The 20,745-nt window shown below is 32.9% G+C and overlaps 1 protein-coding gene across 4 annotated transcripts in view; it reads right to left on the bottom strand.

The window, feature by feature from the left end:
• Positions 1–20,745, bottom strand: part of LOC119644660 (probable serine/threonine-protein kinase tsuA) — a 117,415-nt gene that overhangs the window by 48,424 nt on the left and 48,246 nt on the right. For all 4 annotated transcript variants that reach the window (XM_038044321.1, XM_038044322.1, XM_038044323.1 and 1 more), the window contains one exon: positions 4,508–5,954. In XM_038044321.1, coding sequence (XP_037900249.1) covers positions 4,508–5,644 — 1,137 coding nt within the window. In that variant the 5' untranslated portion in view covers positions 5,645–5,954. The remainder of the gene's footprint in view (positions 1–4,507; positions 5,955–20,745) is intronic.

Genomic DNA, 20,745 nt, shown 5'->3' with positions numbered 1-20,745 from the left:
AATGACGTAACAAATGTTTTTAATGAGCGCAATTTTAGATTAAATAAAAGTTTCAAGAGAGATTTTTAAATTTACTTTTAAATTAGTTCTTAAATTGCATACGAAAATCGCCATTACGTTGAGAGGGGGCCGTAGAGCATTTCAGTAACTTAGGACAATAAATAAGTTTCTATGCGTTCATCTAATCTTCCATATCAGATTCCGATCAGATGTGTCTCGTTTTGGTTGCCGCATTTGAAGTGCATTCATATTAACAATGATGGCGACGACAGGCGTTGTAACGGTGTCAGAGATATCAATGCCAGGATCTACTGTCAAAAGTTTGCGCTTCCCTGAGATCTCCTGAGGATGGCGAATATCAAACAATGTTAGATATATTTTTTTACTTAAAAATGTGAGAGCGTGAGAGCGTGAGGGCGTCACCTAATCCAATTCTTCACGTAATCTTCATTCATTATTTTCGATAAAGTAATAATTTTACCCAAGAATCTTTATATGAAAGAAAGCCTTTGCCCTAAAACGTGAACTTATGTGTTCCAAATTTAATGAAATGAATTTTCTTGCTATAGATAATTGTATCCTTTAGCTACATTCATATTGAGTTTTCTTTTTTTTTTCGCTACAAGACAAATTTGGTTAAGTTACGTTACATTTTTATGAAATTATTATTGAAAATCAATTTTCATTAAAAAATATTACAAATTGTGTCTCTCTAGAAACGATTATATTGCAGTGGACTCAAAAAATGAGCCATTGGATCAAAACTTTTCGCAGTAGAGTTTAAAAAATATTACTTTTTACAAATGTCTTTTTAAAGTTCTTACACATTGGTCGCCTCAGTTTTATCAATGAGTGAATTCGATCGATAATAAGACGTGAAAGAAAGTGAAAACGTTTTCTGTTTAGATTCTGGAATAAATGAAAATCGTAGCGATTAGCTGTCAATTCAATAATGTTTGTTCTTCAAATTACTTAATTAATTGCCTCGTTACCCCGAACAATTTCATAAACGATCGTTCCTGTCAGACATTGCTTGATTCGTCTTCAAGAAAAAAAAAGGGATCACTTATGAGTTTTAAAATACATGCGCTATTATGCGTATTATTCCATTCATCCGTGCCTTGTATATGAGATACATTTTGGTCGTTTAAGCGTAGACTCACTATCGTGAATTGTATTCAATTTGTGGTTGGGCGTTTAAATTGAAACAATGATTTGTCGCACCTTGAAAATTCTTCCAAGTTGACTTCGGCGATAATTGGATTAACCAATTATGAACGTTGCGGGCATTATTTTGATTTTATTTCTATGTCGTGTATGTTACAAGCTGGTCACAGACTTGCAGATAAACTAATTCACACTCAATTTCATATGTGTTTTGATGAGATATTGATGAGTAAGAAAATGATTAAATTAATGCATACTTTAGTGATTTTAATTGTAATATTAAGTAAATATTTCATATATATATATATATATATATATATATATATATAATGAAATCTTATTTAATCAACAAGTTAACCAACTAACTAACTAACTAACTAACTAACTAACTAACTAACCAACTAACTAACATCTTCCTATTACCTAGAATAATAAAATCTTGTTATTATTTTCTATTATTATCATTGATGTTCATATTATGTAGTATGTAGTTAGTTTGCTTGAATATGCTGTGTATATGCTGCCTTTGTTGGTTGAGCAATTGCAATAGTTAAGATTTGCACAGTAGTTGTCTATATGCGTTTTACACGTTTATGTATTTGCCACAGATATTATTATGCCGTTATAACAAGTAACACACACAGTCGTTATGAAAGCTTGTGTTTTTCTTTTATGCACAAATACTTCTGTTATTATTTACAAATTTAATACTATAATGATTCTTATATTAACTCTTGTATAAACGATATAAATTGAGAGTGTATGCAAGTCTGCATAGTTAAGTGCATTCATAGACAAGATATACACATAAGTACACACTTATATGTGTATAGAAAATAAATGTAACTCTTATGAAAATTTTAAATGTAAACAAGTTTTATGTAAACATTACTGTAAATGTATTCATTCAATTATTTACACATACATTCACAGGTTAATATGATTTAAAAACTTTAGTAAATATTGAAACAAGTTTAACAACAAGTAAGAAAATGATATTACGATCGTGATCGAATCTTTAACACCCATCATCGTTATCGCAAAAAACGGCTAAAGAAAATTAAATGAACTAAATTTACATACTCTACACTCTACTATTGAATGGGCGTGATAGATTTTTTTTGCATTTTCAAAATAAAACTGAAAATTTATTAGATGCGCATGCTGTGTGTTTTATGTGTGAGCAATGAGCAATGAGCAAAGAGCAAAGAGCACCAGAAGCACCGGACCGTTCATAGTTTTTCTTATATTGTAGGCGTGTTCTTTAAAAAGTTTAAGACCTTTTGAAATCCTCTTGCAAGTTTGTAGGCGATATCTTCGGACTGACAGACGGACATGCTTAACTTAACAGCATACCGAATTTGAAATTGGCCAAGAATTTATGTACTTCATATAGATTTTGAAGTTTTGTTCTGTGCCTCATAAAGGTCTTGCAAAAAAAATTTAATTTTGATACACTATAATATTGGATAGGTGTGATCTTGTACAGGTCCCACAGCACCGCTCATAGAATATACGTTTACATTTTTGTACTATATTTTTCCACTGTAGTTTATGAGTAATGAGCAAAAAAAACAATTTTTTATTCTTTTTAAAAAACACAGTTGCTCACAGTATGTTTGAGGCTGCGTTTATATGCCCTTTCACCGATTTCAATTAATTTTTTTTATTTAACTACTATTATGAAAAACTTATCCTCACAAAAAATAAACAATTAAGCTTTTTTGATATATAAGGATTTTCGTTGCATGAGAATTTTTATATACGGTCGTATTCATAAAATAGACCTATGTGGTCCAAATTCACTAAGGTAGATTTATATGGGACAATTTTTACCATGAAATATTGGAAATTCTACTTTTCTACAATTCGGTTCTCGTAGGAGCGATTATATGAGAGGGAGTTCAAAAATTTGCCTCAGCCAATCCAAAATTTTCATACCAATTTGAAATGCCGAAATACTATTACTTACTTACTTTTGCCGAGAAATTTTGAAAATTGCGTAACGAGTTTTCAAAATAAGGAGTTATTACGGGGAGAGACTGGAAGAATGGACGGATCCGCCCCATTTTCACTAGCGGTCATGTACTTCGATGAAAGTACATTTGTGTACCATATTACGGTGCACAAAATATAGATGGACAGACATTTGACAGACAGACGGTCAGACAGGCTTAGATCGATTTAAGAAATGTTTCCGTTTCACCGGTGTACTAAGCCCTTCCGCAGCTTACATACATGCGCACTAATTTAATAAACCCTATACCATCACATGTGGTGTAAAGATTTTCAATGAATACTGCAATGGAGGTGTAAAGTTTGATCGACTTCTTCATAATAAGACAACTTGTAATAGTTATAGGCATCTATAGTGGTCAGTTAAGACCATTATCGCTACTAAATATTTATAACAGATTTTAGATAACAAGTATTAGATAATTACTTATTCAAATTAAATTTTATGTAAAGTTTAGCCTTTATCGGGTGTATTCCAAGTGTGATTTAACCCATCCTTGTGAGGTTTTGAGCTTTAAACAAAAACATGCGATAACAGAAAGAAGATTTACGAATAGACTAACGGACCTTACTGCATCCCGCATACGTGTTCATAGAAAAGCTTGATACGTTTATTGCAAGGCACCATATACGAAACTTGGAAAAAATCCTGATTTAAAAACTTTTCTGATTTCATAGTGTTGTAAAAATTAAGCGCTTGATTTCGAAGATTCTTCTTCTCTTTCTTCTAATGCTATATATGATATGATATCTTCATCATGCAGCATCAAAGCAAATCGGACATTAACGAAAATATCTCTAAGCAGATTTCATTATTGCTTTCACAAACACCTTTCTGCTCCATAATTTTAACATGCTTTAGAGAATCCCTTGGAGTTTATAAGCATCTCGAGTAGGTTCCGCCAGATCTATTTGCCAGTACGTTAGTTATTAGAATCGTGATTACAACTTAAACACTTTATCTTGCAAAGCAATTGTGATCCAAAAATAAATAAAAATTTATTTCAACCTCGTCAAGGTTAATCCACTATCTGTTTGTCCATAGTTAGGCTATGTTAATAAACAACAACAACAACAACAACAAAAACAACAATGTTGCTTTCACTAACTACATGCCTTTGTTTAAATAAAAGAATTCAATATTAAATGCATTGCGCTCTTAGCATATTTCCGTCAAGTTCGTTATGTCAAACAAACTTTCTACCCAAAATATATAAATGCTTTTCGGCTGGAAGCCTAACAGGTGCTGTCACTAGCCATTTTAAAAGTAAGTGGTAAGTGTTATTTATGTTCGAAACAAAGTTAACGTATTTGATTTACTTACCGTTACCGTTTGTTTCATAGATTTGTCAAGCTTTTGCTTGCCGTTATTTGTTAGCACAGCCTTACAAGAGGTGATATCATCGAAGCTGCGACCATTTATACCTAAACGAGTAAAATCGGTTTGTTGTTCGGGGGGTATGCCAAATATAAATGGTCCTTCATATAAGTTCGTATCGTCGCTCGTTGCTAATTTTTTATCAATTTTTGAAAAATTTATATTACGACGATTACAAAAATCATCTTCGAAACGTGATAATTTGTTGATTGCATCAACGTTCGTATTGGATCTATAATAATCGATTTCATTAACCTCAATCGTAGCCGATGTTGCCAATGTGGAGCCATAATCACAAACAGCATTACCGTAACAAGTTGTTACGGTTAACGGTGTTGATATGCTCGCATAATTGTTTCGGTATATCGGTGTCGTTGTCGATTCGGCAGAATCGAAGACAAAGTCTACTGCCGTTGAATTGCTATTAGGTGACGGTGGACTACCATATGGGTAGCCAATGTGCGGTGATTGTAAATGTTTATTGTATTGCTGGGAGAGTATATCGAAGTCATTGAAACCATGTAAACCTTTGACGCTATCACGTTTCTGTTGCTGTACATAGGGTGATATATAAGACTTTTGTTCTGGTTTTTGCTTTTGTTCTTGTTGCTGTTGTTGTTGCTGTTGTTGTTGTTGTTGCGGCTGTTGTTGCTGTTGCTGTTGCTGTTGCTGTTGATGGTGGTTTTGACTAAGCTTAGGGGAAGACTGTTGATTTGCTGTGGTTTGATTTTTAGTTTTCTTTTTGTTATTGCTAGCATTGCTGCCCAACAGCAATTGCGGTTTCCTGTCGGCCAACAAGGGACGTTGCGAATTATTATACGGATGATCTCTTGCCGTTATAATCGAAGCAGTTGTCGAGTATAAAGATATATTATCATCTTCCATTTCATCCACATAGGGATTAAAGGCTCGTTGACTCTTCTGCTGTAACTGGTGATGATGTTGATTTGTGTTGGCATTATAATAATTGCATGACAGTGAAGGATTTGGCGGCGGCAGTGGGGGCGGTGATGACATCTTGTTATGCGTTGTGCTATTGTTAGAGGAGTTGGTACCAAACAATTTACCCAATTTTACCGTCATGATGTTGCATCAGAATAAATCAACTTCTTGACAATATTTAAGATGTTGTTGACGTTAAAAGAAAGTAAGAAGAAATCCTTTGTCAGGCACGTATTCAATTAGATACAAATGTATACGTAGGTATGTCTATTCGTCTCCGCTTATCCACATATTATATAAAAGTTTTAATTTTTTGTTCTTGGTTTTTTGCCTTTTTTTTTTATTTTTTTTTTTTTTTTTTTTTTTGTTTCTCTCCTTTTACTGCATTTGTTTTCCTTTTTGTATATAACGCAAGCAGTGTTTACTGGTTGATACTTTCTAGCATTTCAAACTGAAAAAAATAAAAGGAGTGAAAGCGTTGTTGATTCTGTTTAGTAAAATACATACATATATATATGTATATATATATATATATACATATGTATAAGAAAAAGAGAAAGACTTAATGTTTATAACGGATATTATATATCATAGTAACTAAGGCAGTAGTAGCAGGGTAGCAGCAGCTAACAGCAAAAGCACTACTAAGACAAGACAAATAGCAGCAGTTGCGGCATTTAAACAACATAATGTAACTTTAAGGAAAAACTACGTTGCAGACTCACTCAACTTGTTCAAAAAAAAATGAACTTTGCAAACAAAACAAAAACAAAAACAGCAAAAAAAAAAAAAAAAAAAAAAATTATACACGACAGAATACACAACATTTAATGCACACTGACAAATATCAACAGAAGAAGTTATGACAGGAATTAAGTGCCGGATATATATGAGTATATACAACACAGCGGAACTTTTTTTTAAGTGTTAGTTAAGTACTACCAACAAAATATATATATATATATATAGAAGAAGCAAACTTATGTATGAAATTTACTTTCAGTTTTGAAACAAATAACTATTTTTGTCTTTTCCAATTTTTTTTTTTTTTTTGTAGTTTTATTATTTTTATATTTTTCATTTTCTTACAGTTTTCTATCGCAACGAGGAACGAGGTTATATACTTATACTGTATGTTAGTAATGCTCAGCTGCGTATTAACTTATAATAAATATATTGAAAAAGTAACAACAACAAAAAGAAGCTTTAATGCTTAAAAATTTTGTGTAGTTAGAGAATTTGTGGTTTTTTTTGAAATTGAAAACAAGTTTTAAAAAGTAAGAATTTTTATATGTAATGCGTGGGTACACCGCGGCACATAGATAGCCGACATTTTTTTTCAAACAAAAAGTTCATGGCGGTCATTTTGCGCAGTACAATTTGTTAACAAAAATTACAACTCTGGCCTTAGTTTTCCTATGCGATTTTATTCAAAGACAATTTCTTTTAGCTCTGCATATGTTCTTCGAAAGAGAAGTGAATAAAGAATTTCGCATGGTTTCAACTTAAATTATTTGCCTGCGAAATAAAATGATTGTTAGAAGTGGTTTGATGTAATTTTATTGGACGGAGGGGGGAGGCAACGTCCAGAAGAAAGTTTCAGAGATCCCATAAAGTAAATATACTCTTGAGCAGCATCCAATTCTGTCCAGCTGACCGTTTGTATACCGTCTGTTGTAAGTATTCCTCTGGCAGAAACATTTGGAAGTGCTTGGTAGAGAAAATGGGCGAAAGCGGTCGAACGACTCGCCTACAATACCAGGTAGGTTGAGATCACCAGAAAAAATAAAAAGTTGTTTTTTTGCTGATGACTCAAAAACTTGAGCAGATAAATTTACAAAAATTCCAACAAGAAGGATAAAAATTGACCATACCCATCCAATACATAGAGTGTTTCAAAATTTCATTTTTTTTTTTTCAATATCTATATAACACGCAGAAGAAAGTTTTAAAAACCCCATAAACTATATAAATTATTGGCCTGCGTCAAATTCGCAATGTACCTAAGCATGTCCGTCTGGCCAGGTATGCAGTATCTATGGTGAACAGTCTTCCGTGCGCGAAATTGACTATATCATCTAGAAGTATCCCGGTCAGAGGACACGCCCACAACAAGCCCACATGCCTAAAGAACATAAACTGTGAACACTTTTGCTTTCCATTTTTTTTTTTTTTTTTTGCTTATTACTCATAAAGTACAACACACAGATCACATAAATTTTCACTTCCATTCTGACGAAGGAAAAATCAACCGCGCCCGCCCAACAGCAAAGAGTATGAAAATTTAGCTGGTTTAGCATAACGGTGATGGGTATACACGATTTAATCACAATTGAATATCAATTTTTTACTCACTTATTTTATTGCCTTTCATTGTTATAAGTCCCTTGATCTTCTTCATATTACGAATTTTTCTTATTATCTTGATAGACATGCCTACCTACTATATACAATAACGTTATTCAAGTTGACTGTTAAATTTGTGAGGTTAAGTTCAATTTCCGCACTTATCAACCGTTATTTGAAGTCAAGCTTAAGCGACTTTAGAAAGATACTAATCGTCGCAACTATCTTCGCTTTTATTTTTCTGCCCGTTACCTGCATAGATGCATTGTACGATTTTTCTGAATTTTACAAAATATTTTCTTTTTTTATGCATAAAAAAAAAAGTGACACAGTAAGCAAAGGGAAATTGTTTTTTGATTTGCTTACGGAATGTTAGGCCGTACAAAGTTAGGTTTGGCGTACCCTGCAATTACTTCAATTAATGGATAGAATATCATGTTAAATATAATTTTTTATTATTAGGGGCGCAAATAAATTCAACTGCATTTAGATCGTTACACTTTGAAGGACACTCTGAAAGACAGCTTGGAAACAATTGAAGCTAACATCACAATATCAGCGATATATCAGTGTCAAATCTATCTATACCTGTGATTTCGGTAAATATGAGCGCAACAGGTAGATTTTATAAAGTAAGAACAACATTTCGAACCAGACAACTTATTTGTACACCTATTGGAATAAATTTAAAATTCAAGTTCAATTCAAAAATGTATTCCCGATCGTTTACAACTGCCTTATTTAGTTTGGAAGAGATATTGGAAATCATTCGTTTTGCATCAGAAAATATATATATCTGTATTTTTGTAGTTAAGCCTCTTAAACTTGATAGTTTAAAGTCCAAGTGAAATTAGATTGAAACTGACTATTGCTTGAATATTATCTCATTACTTTTCATTTTTATTTCTCTTCCAACTTAATGTTTGTTTTTATATATTTGCATCTTTATATTCACGTTTAATAAATCAATTCATTTTGCCCAATCATTTCCGGATAGTTTTTGATGTTGAAGAAGATTCCACGAATCATAGCAGAATTACCAAGTTTATCGCAGAGAGAAAAGCAGTGATTTATGCTTATTATATTAAGAAGTGACCACAGGCAATACTGGTCGAATTAAGTGAAATTATACTCTCATTAACACCTTGTATTCTCTTAACACCTTGGCAACAAGTAAGTAATAAGTAAGTGGTGGTCTCATTGTATGCACTCACCGCATGACTCACAATAGTGGCATATCTTTAATTATGTCAGTCTGTCTGTCCATCTTAGGAAATCATCATTGAAGCTTTGGCTAGAATAGCGAAGTTGGCCGCTCTCATCATGGATCGAAACACGATTATCATTGAACTGATCATCTTCTACTTTTTAGTAGGTTGAGTTTTAAGAAATTGTAGATATTTTGCTTTTAAGATCATCGATCACACGGGTCGTGTCCAATAACCGTGGGGGTAACCTTGAGTGTTGCGAAGAAGTAAGAAAGAGAAGGAGATAGGGTGGTGGACGCAGCATAGTAAGTGTGCGCCCAGCCATCATATACCCATCCATTCCCTCTATAAAGTATGAACATTAACGTTACGCTGATTTAAATCAGATCTCTCGGTTTCTAATGGGTTAAGTATTTCTAAAAGTGATTAGCTCTTAATTTGCCTTTGATAGTGCCTTGGCTTTCCCTTGCCTTTGGCCTTGGAGAAAGGCCTAAACTATTCTGGCAAATACCCTAAACTTTATACAAAAATTAACTTCTCTCTACTTGTGGGTTGGCTTACATGATTTTTCAATTTCAAGTATTCGAGGGAGTTATTACAAGTGAACGGACAATTGTCGCTTAATCTGTGGAATCTTCATCATCGAGCAATTATTTAATTTTAAAAACGCGGTCACAAAATGCCATTTGTTATTGTATATAGGCACAACCGCATCAGCTAAAGCTATTTATATATTCATCTGAAACTGTGCTGTGTGTGATAACATTTAGTAATTTCGGAGTTTTGTTGCTATGCTAGTAATTTCAAGCCGAGCTCACATTATACGTATTGGTTATAAGCACACGTAAGTACGTACGTCTTCTCAGAATAATTTAATTGAATTTGGTTATAATGATACTTAAAAAATTTATATAAATTTTCCCTTTTGCCCTTTAATGCTTTCCAATACAATGGCTAATCGTTGAATTGCATTGTTTTATTTTATTTAAACGTATAAATAAAACAATCGTTAAAAACAAACCAACAATTTTTGTATTGTTTTTTTTTTTTTTTTTTTTTTTGACCGGAAATTTATCAGCACCGCAACAATACTCTACACAGGAGATCGTATTTAACGAAATCATATGACGCACTGCAGTGTCAGTTAAAGCAGTACAAAAAAAAAAAAAAAAAAAAGAAAATTTGAAATAAAAATAAAAATAAAAGAGAAAAAAAAAATTCATAAATTTAAACGAGTTGCCCATGGATCAAGACAGATTTTAAATACCCTTTAGGGTAAATCTGCGCAACAGAATAAAAGTTATAAAAAGTAGTGTGTATATGGCAGAAATACGTGAACAATTTGGAAAGTGCCAAAGGTTATTGTCAAATAGACAAATTCATATGGATATGAAAGAGACAGGGAGAGAGAGAAAGAGAGAGAGTGAGCGTGAGAGAGAGAAGTGAGGTAGAGGCAAAACAAAAATCTACGCGTAGTTATCAACGCTATAAAACCGTTTTATCATACCGTGTACGTTCGTTTATAAGCTCCGTGTTAAAAGAAAACAAAAAAAAAAAAATACAAATACAAATACAAAATAAAAAGTTACCAACTAAAAATCCGGTTTTTTGTTTTTAAGGTTTTTTTTAAATGTTTTTTTTCCCCCTTTTTTTTCTCTGATGTCAAAAGGAAAAAATAATCAAGTAACAGTACAAAAAACCATACATTTAAGTCGAAATCAAACTGAATGCAAGCCAAATATGTGTATATAAATTTACAAAAGATTCATAAAGTGTATATATTTACAAACTGGCCGAATTAAGCAACAAATAACAACAAAAGCTCATAAGAAAGCTACTTACGCCTCGAGTCGCTTTCCAATGTCAACTAGTTGAAGCATACAATTTGTTTTCATTCATAACGAATTTGTCAACGTGTCATTAGGCGATGACGGTGATAAGTCAATGCATTCGTTTTTCGTTCGCTCCATGCCATTCCCGATAGATATTTCGATTAAATTTAGAAAACGCTTACAGTTCTTTCTTTCAATTCTTTCGCTATTCTTTCTGTTTCACTTATTACATTCATAAGCAGATCTCTTTTTACACTTTCGATATCAGTTAAGCTGAGTGCAAAATTGCTGGAGAGAATGCGAGTTATATCAAAAAAAATCTTTGACTTGAATAGCAAGCTTTTAAAAAATCAAACTTATCGGGTGCGTTTCATTCCTACTACTGACTTACAATTCCTATGTACTAATAGTTGCGAACAACAGTATGTATATATATTGAAATCTGTTTAAAATCGATCAATATACATACACATATATATCACTTCTATAATGTAAAGGCTATGGTGTTTTCATTTCGATATTACAAACAGGTCAATAAAATGAATATTCCGTCTTGCTCGGATAGTGATTATATTAATCTCATTTTATTTTAAAACGAAAGAATTAGTCGGAATTAGGTCAACGTAAATTTGAACCAATAAACGTTGATGAAATGCTGACTGTGAACCAATATAAAAACTAATTATACGCCTCTTCGCGGCACATCAACAGATATATTAACTCATTTACCGTATATGTGAAGCTGAAAGTTTCACTTCCCGCCCTTGCTTAGACGGAAATGTTGCACCGATCAAGTAAGATGTCTTCACCGCATTACCACGCGGGTCTATTGGTAATAATTTCTTTCGAAAAATTTCAATTTCGGCTACGATATGCATTGCGATAGGGATGCCATTTATTTTGGAAATTTAATTTCAGTTTTCAATTCAAGTCCTTTTGCCGCAAGCTTCTTATGAAATTCGAACATTTCGAGACATTAATACGCTTTCGTACAAGCACAAGCGCTATGTGTCAAATACCATTAACAATACAATAGATATGATTCGCGATCCAATCTTGATGAAAATAAACTTAAGATTCTAAACTTAAGTTTTCACTTACTTCAACAAACAAATGTCCGATCATACCACAGTTCATTGTAATTATTATTTAACATATAAGAAGCCTCAATAGGGGAGGAAAAAACCACACGGTAGTGGTGTCATTGCACGAGAGTAGTCCAATACAAAGTCAAAGAGATGCATAGAAATCGCGATTAATAACTCAATTGTTGCGGATTTAAATCTATATTGCGACACTGACGGGTATGTAATCTGAACTATCTGGCCGATTTTAAAGCTGGACTTTGTAAACTTATTCACAAAATATAAATATAAGCGAGCATAATCGGGACACGTTTTAGAGATCGAAACGAATTTTATTCCTTTCAGACGTAGTTCTCCAATTCGAAGGTGTCCTAGTTCGGTAATTAATAGTCTGGATCGCTTTGGCACATCAAGCCTGCATTGTAGGAACTGAACTAGGGTACGTTTCAAACGATTTTATTCGTTTCACATATACACACAACAGAAAACGGGCATCTATGCCTGCTTTTGAATGAATGAATAGACGTTCGGTTGTTCGCACACTGCAACTGCAAATATATGAAACTTTTCGTCGCATTAACCTAAAGAGAGTGTAAAATAAAATTTTTCTTTTTTTTTATACCCATGCAAATACAGATAGATCCTACTACATATTATGCTTCATTATCATACACATTTATATACGCTTTAAATATGAACCAGAATATTTGTGAAGTGTATTGGTTTTTGATTATCATCAAACCGATTTAGGCATACACGTAATTCGTAAACCAAGACGAGTCAGTCATCTATGATATAATCACGTCGAAGAAGGGCACCGTCTTGAAATGTCAATTAAAGGGGAAAAGAAATGTACCTAAAGCTACGAATGTGATTAAGTTCTCTTAGAATGAGAATGCAATAAGCCATAGGAACGGTTTAATAGTGATTATCGACATTTCGTGCAAAAAAATTATACTATTGAAAACGCTAAACGTTCACGTAGGTCTATCTCCAGGAAAATTAATTCGGGAAGTAACCCTCAGGAGAAGGATAATAATCTCTTCCCCTTGGCTTGGGAAGAGACTTGTCTCCTTCTGATTTTGGTAGATTATCGGCTCAGCAAAGTTAATGACCCGCGAAAGTGTATCAATGAATTTTTGACATCGAAATCACGAAATTTCTACGACGTGAGTATCCCCAAGGTACCCAAAGATAAAAATCAAAATACAATAGATATTATTATTATTATTATTATTATAGACTAAATATATAAGACTAAACTCTTAAAAGCACTAGCATCTAAGGCTATCGGTTTTTATTAAAAACTCTACCGCATTTGAGGTTCGAACCCACGACCATGGACTTGCTAGTCGAGATTCCTCGCCTAATATTGGTAATTTGTAACAAGTTTTTTCTAAAGAAATTTGAATTTTATCAAAACATACTCACAACTTATTGGTACAGCCTTTAATTTCAGCAAAAACTGAAGTATTAAAAATTTGTTTTTTTTTTTTTTTTTTTTGTAAAAGCTTTAAGGAATACACTAACCAAAAGTGAAAAAAAAATTAAAGAAAAAAAAAAAAAAAAGTTTCTAAAAATATTTTCCCTACGCTTTTTTTATATGATAAATTTTATTTGAATTTTTTATGCAAGAAAAGAAGAAAAAACTGTTGCAAAGGCGCCTTTTCATCATAGTAGTAGAATTTCCACGACGTTATCTTGGAATCGTATGGCAAAATGACATTTTTAATGCAAGCGATCAGTTGCATACACTCTTGAAAATGTTTAATGTTACATTAACGTGTTTTACGTCTGTAAATGTGTGGTTGGTTGTCTGTAAATCTTACATGAAAATTATCTTAAGTTAAATAATTGTCAACTTGACTTTTAAATGCAAAATCAATTTATTTATGGTATTTAGGTTAAAAAAGATTTTTACGTCAGACCCTACCCGTACATTACAAATAACATTTACAAATGTATTGCAGTTTATGGTTTTCGTTCTTTCTCTCTCTCTCTCTCTCTCTCTCTCTCTCTCTCTTTTATAAAGACGACGTGTAAGGTATGCGTGTATGGTAATTGATAAAAATTTATCTTCTTTTCTTTTACCTTTAACATCTCTTCTCGGCATCGTACGTTGTAATACATTCTCCTTTTCTGAAAACATAACATTAATTTTGCCCCTACATGACTTTTTTCTATAGATGCATAATGGAAGAGAAATTGTTGTGCAAAGAAGGAAAAAAACAAAAAAACAAAAAAAGCAGCAAACAGCAATCGAGAACGCAGTATTGCAAGCAATGCTTATCATGAGTTAACAAACCATAGAATGGCTTCAGATCAACATAAGCAATACAGTGGCAATGGTTCAGACGACCGACAGCAATGAAAGCATGAGAAAGAAAAGCTAAATTATTTGTTATTGTGGTTGTTATTGTTGTTGTTGTTGTTTTTATTTTCTTTTTCTTTTAATGCTTTGAAATAATTGACTCAGTTCAAGTTGTCGCTTATTTTTTTAGAAAAGAATAAAAATCTAAGTTTTGTACACAAAAAAAAAAAAGAAAAAAAAAATTCCTCATGAGACACTAGATTAAAATGCAAGATAAGGTCTAACTAAAATATTTCTTTCGCTGGCGATAATCGTTTTCATTTTCTTAGTATTACAATGTTAATGAGTTAAGCATTAATTAAGTAGGACACATTAAATACCCTACACCAGTTCGCCGAAACAGCCCTTCAATCCACACCATTTTCGATAGTATTCGGCCTTGGATGATTGCACACGAATGTAGCAAACTTCGTTAAAATAACCCCAAAAAGTCCGACTTGTAGATTGAATACAAAAATAAATGACGGACAAACAACTGCACATCGATTCAAATATTATAAATGCGGGTTTATCTCAAGCCTTTCTGGGTGTTACATACGTCCGCACAAACTTAATATACGTCGCATCACATATGGTGTACGGTATGATAAGCCATACTATTCGCCCCGTAGGTTGTAGGTTGATCACAAAAACGGAAAGACGAGCAGAAAGTTTGGTCTTTCTTCCATTATTCGGAGCGTTCAATACGTCCGCCCAAAAGTTGTTATACCTTGTACCAGTACGATACTAGTGGTCTAGGTTCTGAAGAGTTAGCACCAGCCACTAATATATACAATGCTATTAAACAATTAAGACAATGTGCGAAATGCAAAAAAAAAGAGAAAATTTGGCTTCCCAAAGCAAAATGTTTAGCGCAGATAGACAGACGGACAGACATACCTAGATAAGTTCCGAAATTGATGCGAATCAACGATATTTAAACTTTATAGAATCTTTGAAGATTGCTTCTAGGTATTGCATGAGTATACGCTCACCTTCTCGTAATGAATGCAATAAATGGGATGCTTTAAGCCTGGAATACTGAGATACTTTTCAATTCACACTTCTTCCAATGACCACATTGGAGAGTAACAAAAAGTTATTAAATTTAATAATAATTTAATTTATTGAGTCAGTATATAAAAACATGAACTGAGCTAATGTAATAAATGTACGAAAACAATTCATATTTGTAAGTTCGACATCTTTTAAATTGCTTAACATTTGAGCTTGGGACTATAGTCAAGCAATTACCGAAACTAAAAATAAAATGTTCAAACAACGTAGATGAATAAAAAATCAAAAGGTAAACTGTATGTTAGCTGAAAATGCCCTCTACAGTAATAAAATGAGTGCAAATGCTTTGTGCTTTGTGCTTTATGCTTTACGCTTGTGCTACACCAAATCAAATTGTGATGAATAATGTACTGCAAGGTCAATTTAAGGATATTTTGCTAGATGCAAATACTTAATGCGTTTTTAACATACCCAAAAAATTGTCTAAAATGCTGGAATCAATCATTGCTACATACTACATCAGTCAAATAATATATATGTATGTATGTATATTTGATGATCATTTTTAGTAACACGATAATGTTCTTACAATACAAGTTTTATAGTTCGTAGTAAAAGAGAAAAGACAAATCTTTTAGATGGGTACAAAAACTGTTTAAATGTTGATGTGTATTTAAAAGTTCTTGCGGACGGTTGTTTAAGCGGATCAACACAAGCGGAATCAACGTAAGTTCATTCTCGCATATACCAAAACAAACGTTCGTTTCAAGTTTTATATCAATTTGACGAGGTATGGTTAAGAGCGGACCAAATCTATATTCAAATCTAACCTACGGCCATCAATCAAAACTATATAAGCGATTTTTGGGCTTCATACCTTCATTTATCTTACTCTAAGCCTTCCAGGCGTGAAATGTAATACAGAATTACATGAAACTAAAATCTTACGCCGATAATGGGATTCGCGGTGCTGCAAATGAATTCACTAACCTAATATGTCCCCATATTTCGCTGATAGATATGAAAAAAATTGTTCTAAATATCTTTTAAGGTACACTTAATTTCATGCAAAAATTATCTCATCTACCAAAGTAAATGGTAACCTGGCAGCACTGGCTTCTTCATAGAGGATATATTAAAATATTGAAGCTAAGTTTGCTTAACTTTCGACAAATCCTGAGTTATTGATGAGTTGCCATACCCCAATTATCAAGTGCAGTCTATAACATGCTTAAGAACAGCGTACGTATACCATACGTATTCCTAGGTATTACCATACCAGCTAAGCTTTCTTTTCATTCCGGCTTTATTAGCGATTTTTCTCTATAATAGATTCCATCTAATGCGAAAAACAAGGTCATCTTGAATGAAATTAATTTCTATTTCCTTTCCGTAGTAGTGAAAACACTGACTACTGACTACTTATTAGCTACAAAGATTACTTTTATACTTTCCCAATGTGATAGACTATACATTAATTACGATTCGCATGAGATCTAATTATAATGAATGCCTACTCGGTAAAGTCATAACATTTACCGATCGGGCATACATCTCCAAAGCTATGGTTAAACACTATTTCTCTCTCATTATTTCCCTTTCTCACTATCATCTAGTCCAAGTACGTACAGAGGATATGTCCTGAATGATGGATCGCATTGAACAAAGAAATAATAATAATAAAAGTGATCCGTAGTGACTTACCATCCATCATTTGGAACAGCAGGGCTTCGTCTCAACACATTTCAGTCTATTCAATGTCTGGGTAGAAAAATTAATAATTTTACTCTTCTGCCAACAAACAACAACAGTGTATTATATATAGTATAGGAATCTTATTATTATAAAGGGCGCAGAAAATGAATGTGACCAAAGTTACATTTGTTTTTCATCCATTTAAACAATGCAAAAATTTATTGAATAAAAAGTTTACTTTAAATTTTATGTTTCAAGCCAATTCCTAGCTGACAAACGATAAAACATGTTGCAAAAGTCCTGCGGACTCCTGCATAGCGTGAAGTATTCGATGAAGCCTAAGAACTTGTAATCGATCTGTCCCGCTCTGACATTGAACAGAGTGCAATTAAAATCGAATGATCGAAAATCATTTTCAGAGTTTCATGTCCAGATGCGATAAACTCTCAATGTACTCAATGTACACCCCGCAAACCATATCTCCACATAGGGACACCACAAATATTTATCTTTAGCTTGATTAGTCGATTGTGGCGACTTTGAAGAGATAATAAACTTTAATACGTAACTTATCTTCTACATTCTCATGTAATAATTGTGGATATTTTTTAGATTTCTATTAAAGTTATTTACAAGAGAATTTCTCAAACACCTGACACATCTGGATTCCGCAGAATATAATTAATTATAAGTTCACATTCGCAGAAACGACCAAACAAAACAAAATTCTGAAAAGCAAAGTGTAGAAGAATAGTTATCGATATAACTGATATGTCCAGTCGTTGAAAATGTTGACCTTAGATCTTATACCTCGCTCGATATAATTCCTTTCGTTACATTTCCTAACAAAGAGAAAAAACAACATCGCCTGGAGTTCAAATTCTATATAGTAACCGTTTCTTGGATTAATTCATTTCTCAAATGAGTAAAGTGCACGGAACTTCCATTCGAAGTCATACTGTCAGTCCGCTTGGAATCATGTAGCATCGATTGCTGTAATTGTTCTTCGCTCTATACACCTAATCATTAACCGGCTAAATGCAAATTAATCTAAACTTCACCACTTCTGCTTCATTGTTGAATATGAGAAATTTGATAAGAACGAAAAATGAAACGTTACTACCGCCAGAAACGATGGTTATGCCATAACAATAAGACTTGACGTGACAGCCGTTCGGTATATTTCGGAGCCAGCATATCGGAATGTAACTTCAAAAGGCTCGTCGAAATGAATGATTCGTTAAATCTAATCTCTCGCTTGCCTCACAAGTTTTTATTTGGCATTTTGCATTAACTAACACACTTTTATTTTCACGTCCTCATCAACAATTGTCCTTTCAGAATGCAAAAACTACCGACCGCGTGTCATTCTTTGTTTAAATGACCAAACTCAGCCGATGTTCCCAGTTCGTGTAAGAAGAAGAATAAGAAGAAGAAGAATTAAAGAAAGGGAATGATATACGGTGATCGCGGCTGCCTAGTGGAGCCTTATGCCCAATCGGAAAGTCTTATGTCTTCATCGACTGAACACACACTATATAGCTACGACCAAAGTAAACTCTAACGCACTGAGACTTGAATCCGCGAATACAGACTTGTTAATCTCGGTGCTTCATCCACTCGACTACTAGTGAATAGAATTTATTTATGTCTATGGTCATTGTCAGTCTTATGGGGAAAGAATACCAAGCAAGTTACCTCTAAGTCCATACTCCACATGCAGTTTTGACCCTCTTAACACAGAAAATCATATTTGCATCTCGCGTTAGATAATCTTCACCAATATTTCCTCCGCAATATGTGAGGTAGTCTGCCCGTTCTGGCGATGATGATCGTTTCTTCCTTTAAGCTAAAACAACAAGGGCAGTAGTGTTTCAAGTAAGAGAGTAACAGCGACACGGATAATTTCGTTGATTCTTTTCGAGAGGCCTCCAATATAATCTTAAAAATCATAAAATAGAATATAATTGCTTTCGTGGTTGGAAAAGTCCAAAATACTTCGTTACAATAGATACGATCAGAATGTTTCGTTCATTGTCTACTACGCAAACCCTAAAGCGAATAACTGTTGGTTAACGTCTTTAAATAAGAAGAAAAATACCAAAAATTTTATAAAATTAAAAAAAGCAAAAAAAAAAAAAAAAAGAAAAAAAAAAAAAAAAAAACACTCCCTTCGCCAAACCATTAAGTTATAACACATAAAAAATTGCAACCGCATAAAAAAGAAAAATGGAAAGCAAAATAAAAAGAAAACGGGAAGACCAGAGAAAAAAAGTAAATCTCAACTTAAAAATTTACTTGATTGCACCTTAACGATTTCAGTATTTTTTGTTTAATAGCTTTTGCCGTCGTAGCCGGCATCTAAACAATCTTATTAAAGAGCAAGACACAGGAGAGAAACAACAAAAAAAAAAAAAAAAAAAACTGCAGCTACTTTCATGCTCTAAAGTGTATAGTGTCGTGAACTGAAATTGTCTGATGTTCATGATGGAAGACCAACGCAGTCTTCTTGAGGCGGCTTTTAAAACACAGGTTGTTGTTTTATTTTATTTGGATTTTTTTTTATTTTTTTTTTTTTATTTTGCTTTTCCTTTATAGCCAGCTTTCTTGTGTTGAGTTTTCTTTTAACCAGCAATTTCTGGTCTTTTGAACATTAATGTATTCTACAATTAAAGTGTTTTTTCATTTTTTTTTTTTCATTTTTTTCTGTTTTTTTTGTTTCTGTCGTTCATTTTCCTCTGTTGTGTTGATTGTTATCTTCTCTACCGCTGTTGGCAGTCTTTTGCTGCTTGACTATAATGATATTTAAAAGATGTTGTTTTGTTGTCTTTTCATTTCAGTGATAGAGAGGTTTTTTTCAATAAACAAAACTTACATATAAAAGAAAACACCTTGAGGTATGGATAAAATAAATATCATTATCTTCATGTGTTTATCATAATGGTTATTAACTCTTCACAACGAGCAATATATTACATAAATAAATATGAACCAAGCTAAACGAGTATAGCAACTTTGCACAAAATCACATGCAAACACTAAAAATTACTCAACGGTAAAGTAAACTTCAAGTGTAAATTTTATTAAGAAGATATAATTTTTTTATTTTATTTTATTTTATTTCTTTCTCTTGTTCTTTTAGTTTTTTCGGAAAATACAAACACACACACACATATATATATATATATATATATGTATGTATGAATATAGAAAAACGCGCCTGCGTAGAGATGAGGATTTTTGAAATGTTCGCACAAGTCAGAAAATACTGAGAGCATCAAATTTTAATTCAAACCCGAACTACGCCATATCATCAAAATACGTCAAATACGTTACCTAAATTATGGGGCGTTTTCCAATATTTGGAAAACCACTTTCTCGCACTGAAACCAACTACACGACGAATATTGAAAGGTATGTGATAAAGTATACTTCGAACGTCATTGGAGACCACAGACAATGTACACAATGTGCACAACGGCTAAATTCGATATTTTCAACCTTTCTCTACATAAAATAACAGTTATCCGTTTAGCATTCATCATGGAACGCTTAAAACTCATTAATTTTGTTATTTGCTGTCGAAGCTCTTCAAGCTTAGAGTGATGCTGCTCATCATCATCATCATCATCATCATCATCATCATCATCATATCCAAATTTTCGGTTTTGGTTTAAACGGTTCAAAAGTCGTTATTGTGATGTCCACG

The sequence above is a fragment of the Glossina fuscipes genome, unplaced genomic scaffold (genome assembly GCF_014805625.2).
Source record: "Glossina fuscipes isolate IAEA_lab_2018 unplaced genomic scaffold, Yale_Gfus_2 0, whole genome shotgun sequence".
In the NCBI taxonomy this organism is placed as follows: domain Eukaryota; kingdom Metazoa; phylum Arthropoda; class Insecta; order Diptera; family Glossinidae; genus Glossina; species Glossina fuscipes.
This window is presented reverse-complemented; position numbering and strand designations above follow the sequence as displayed.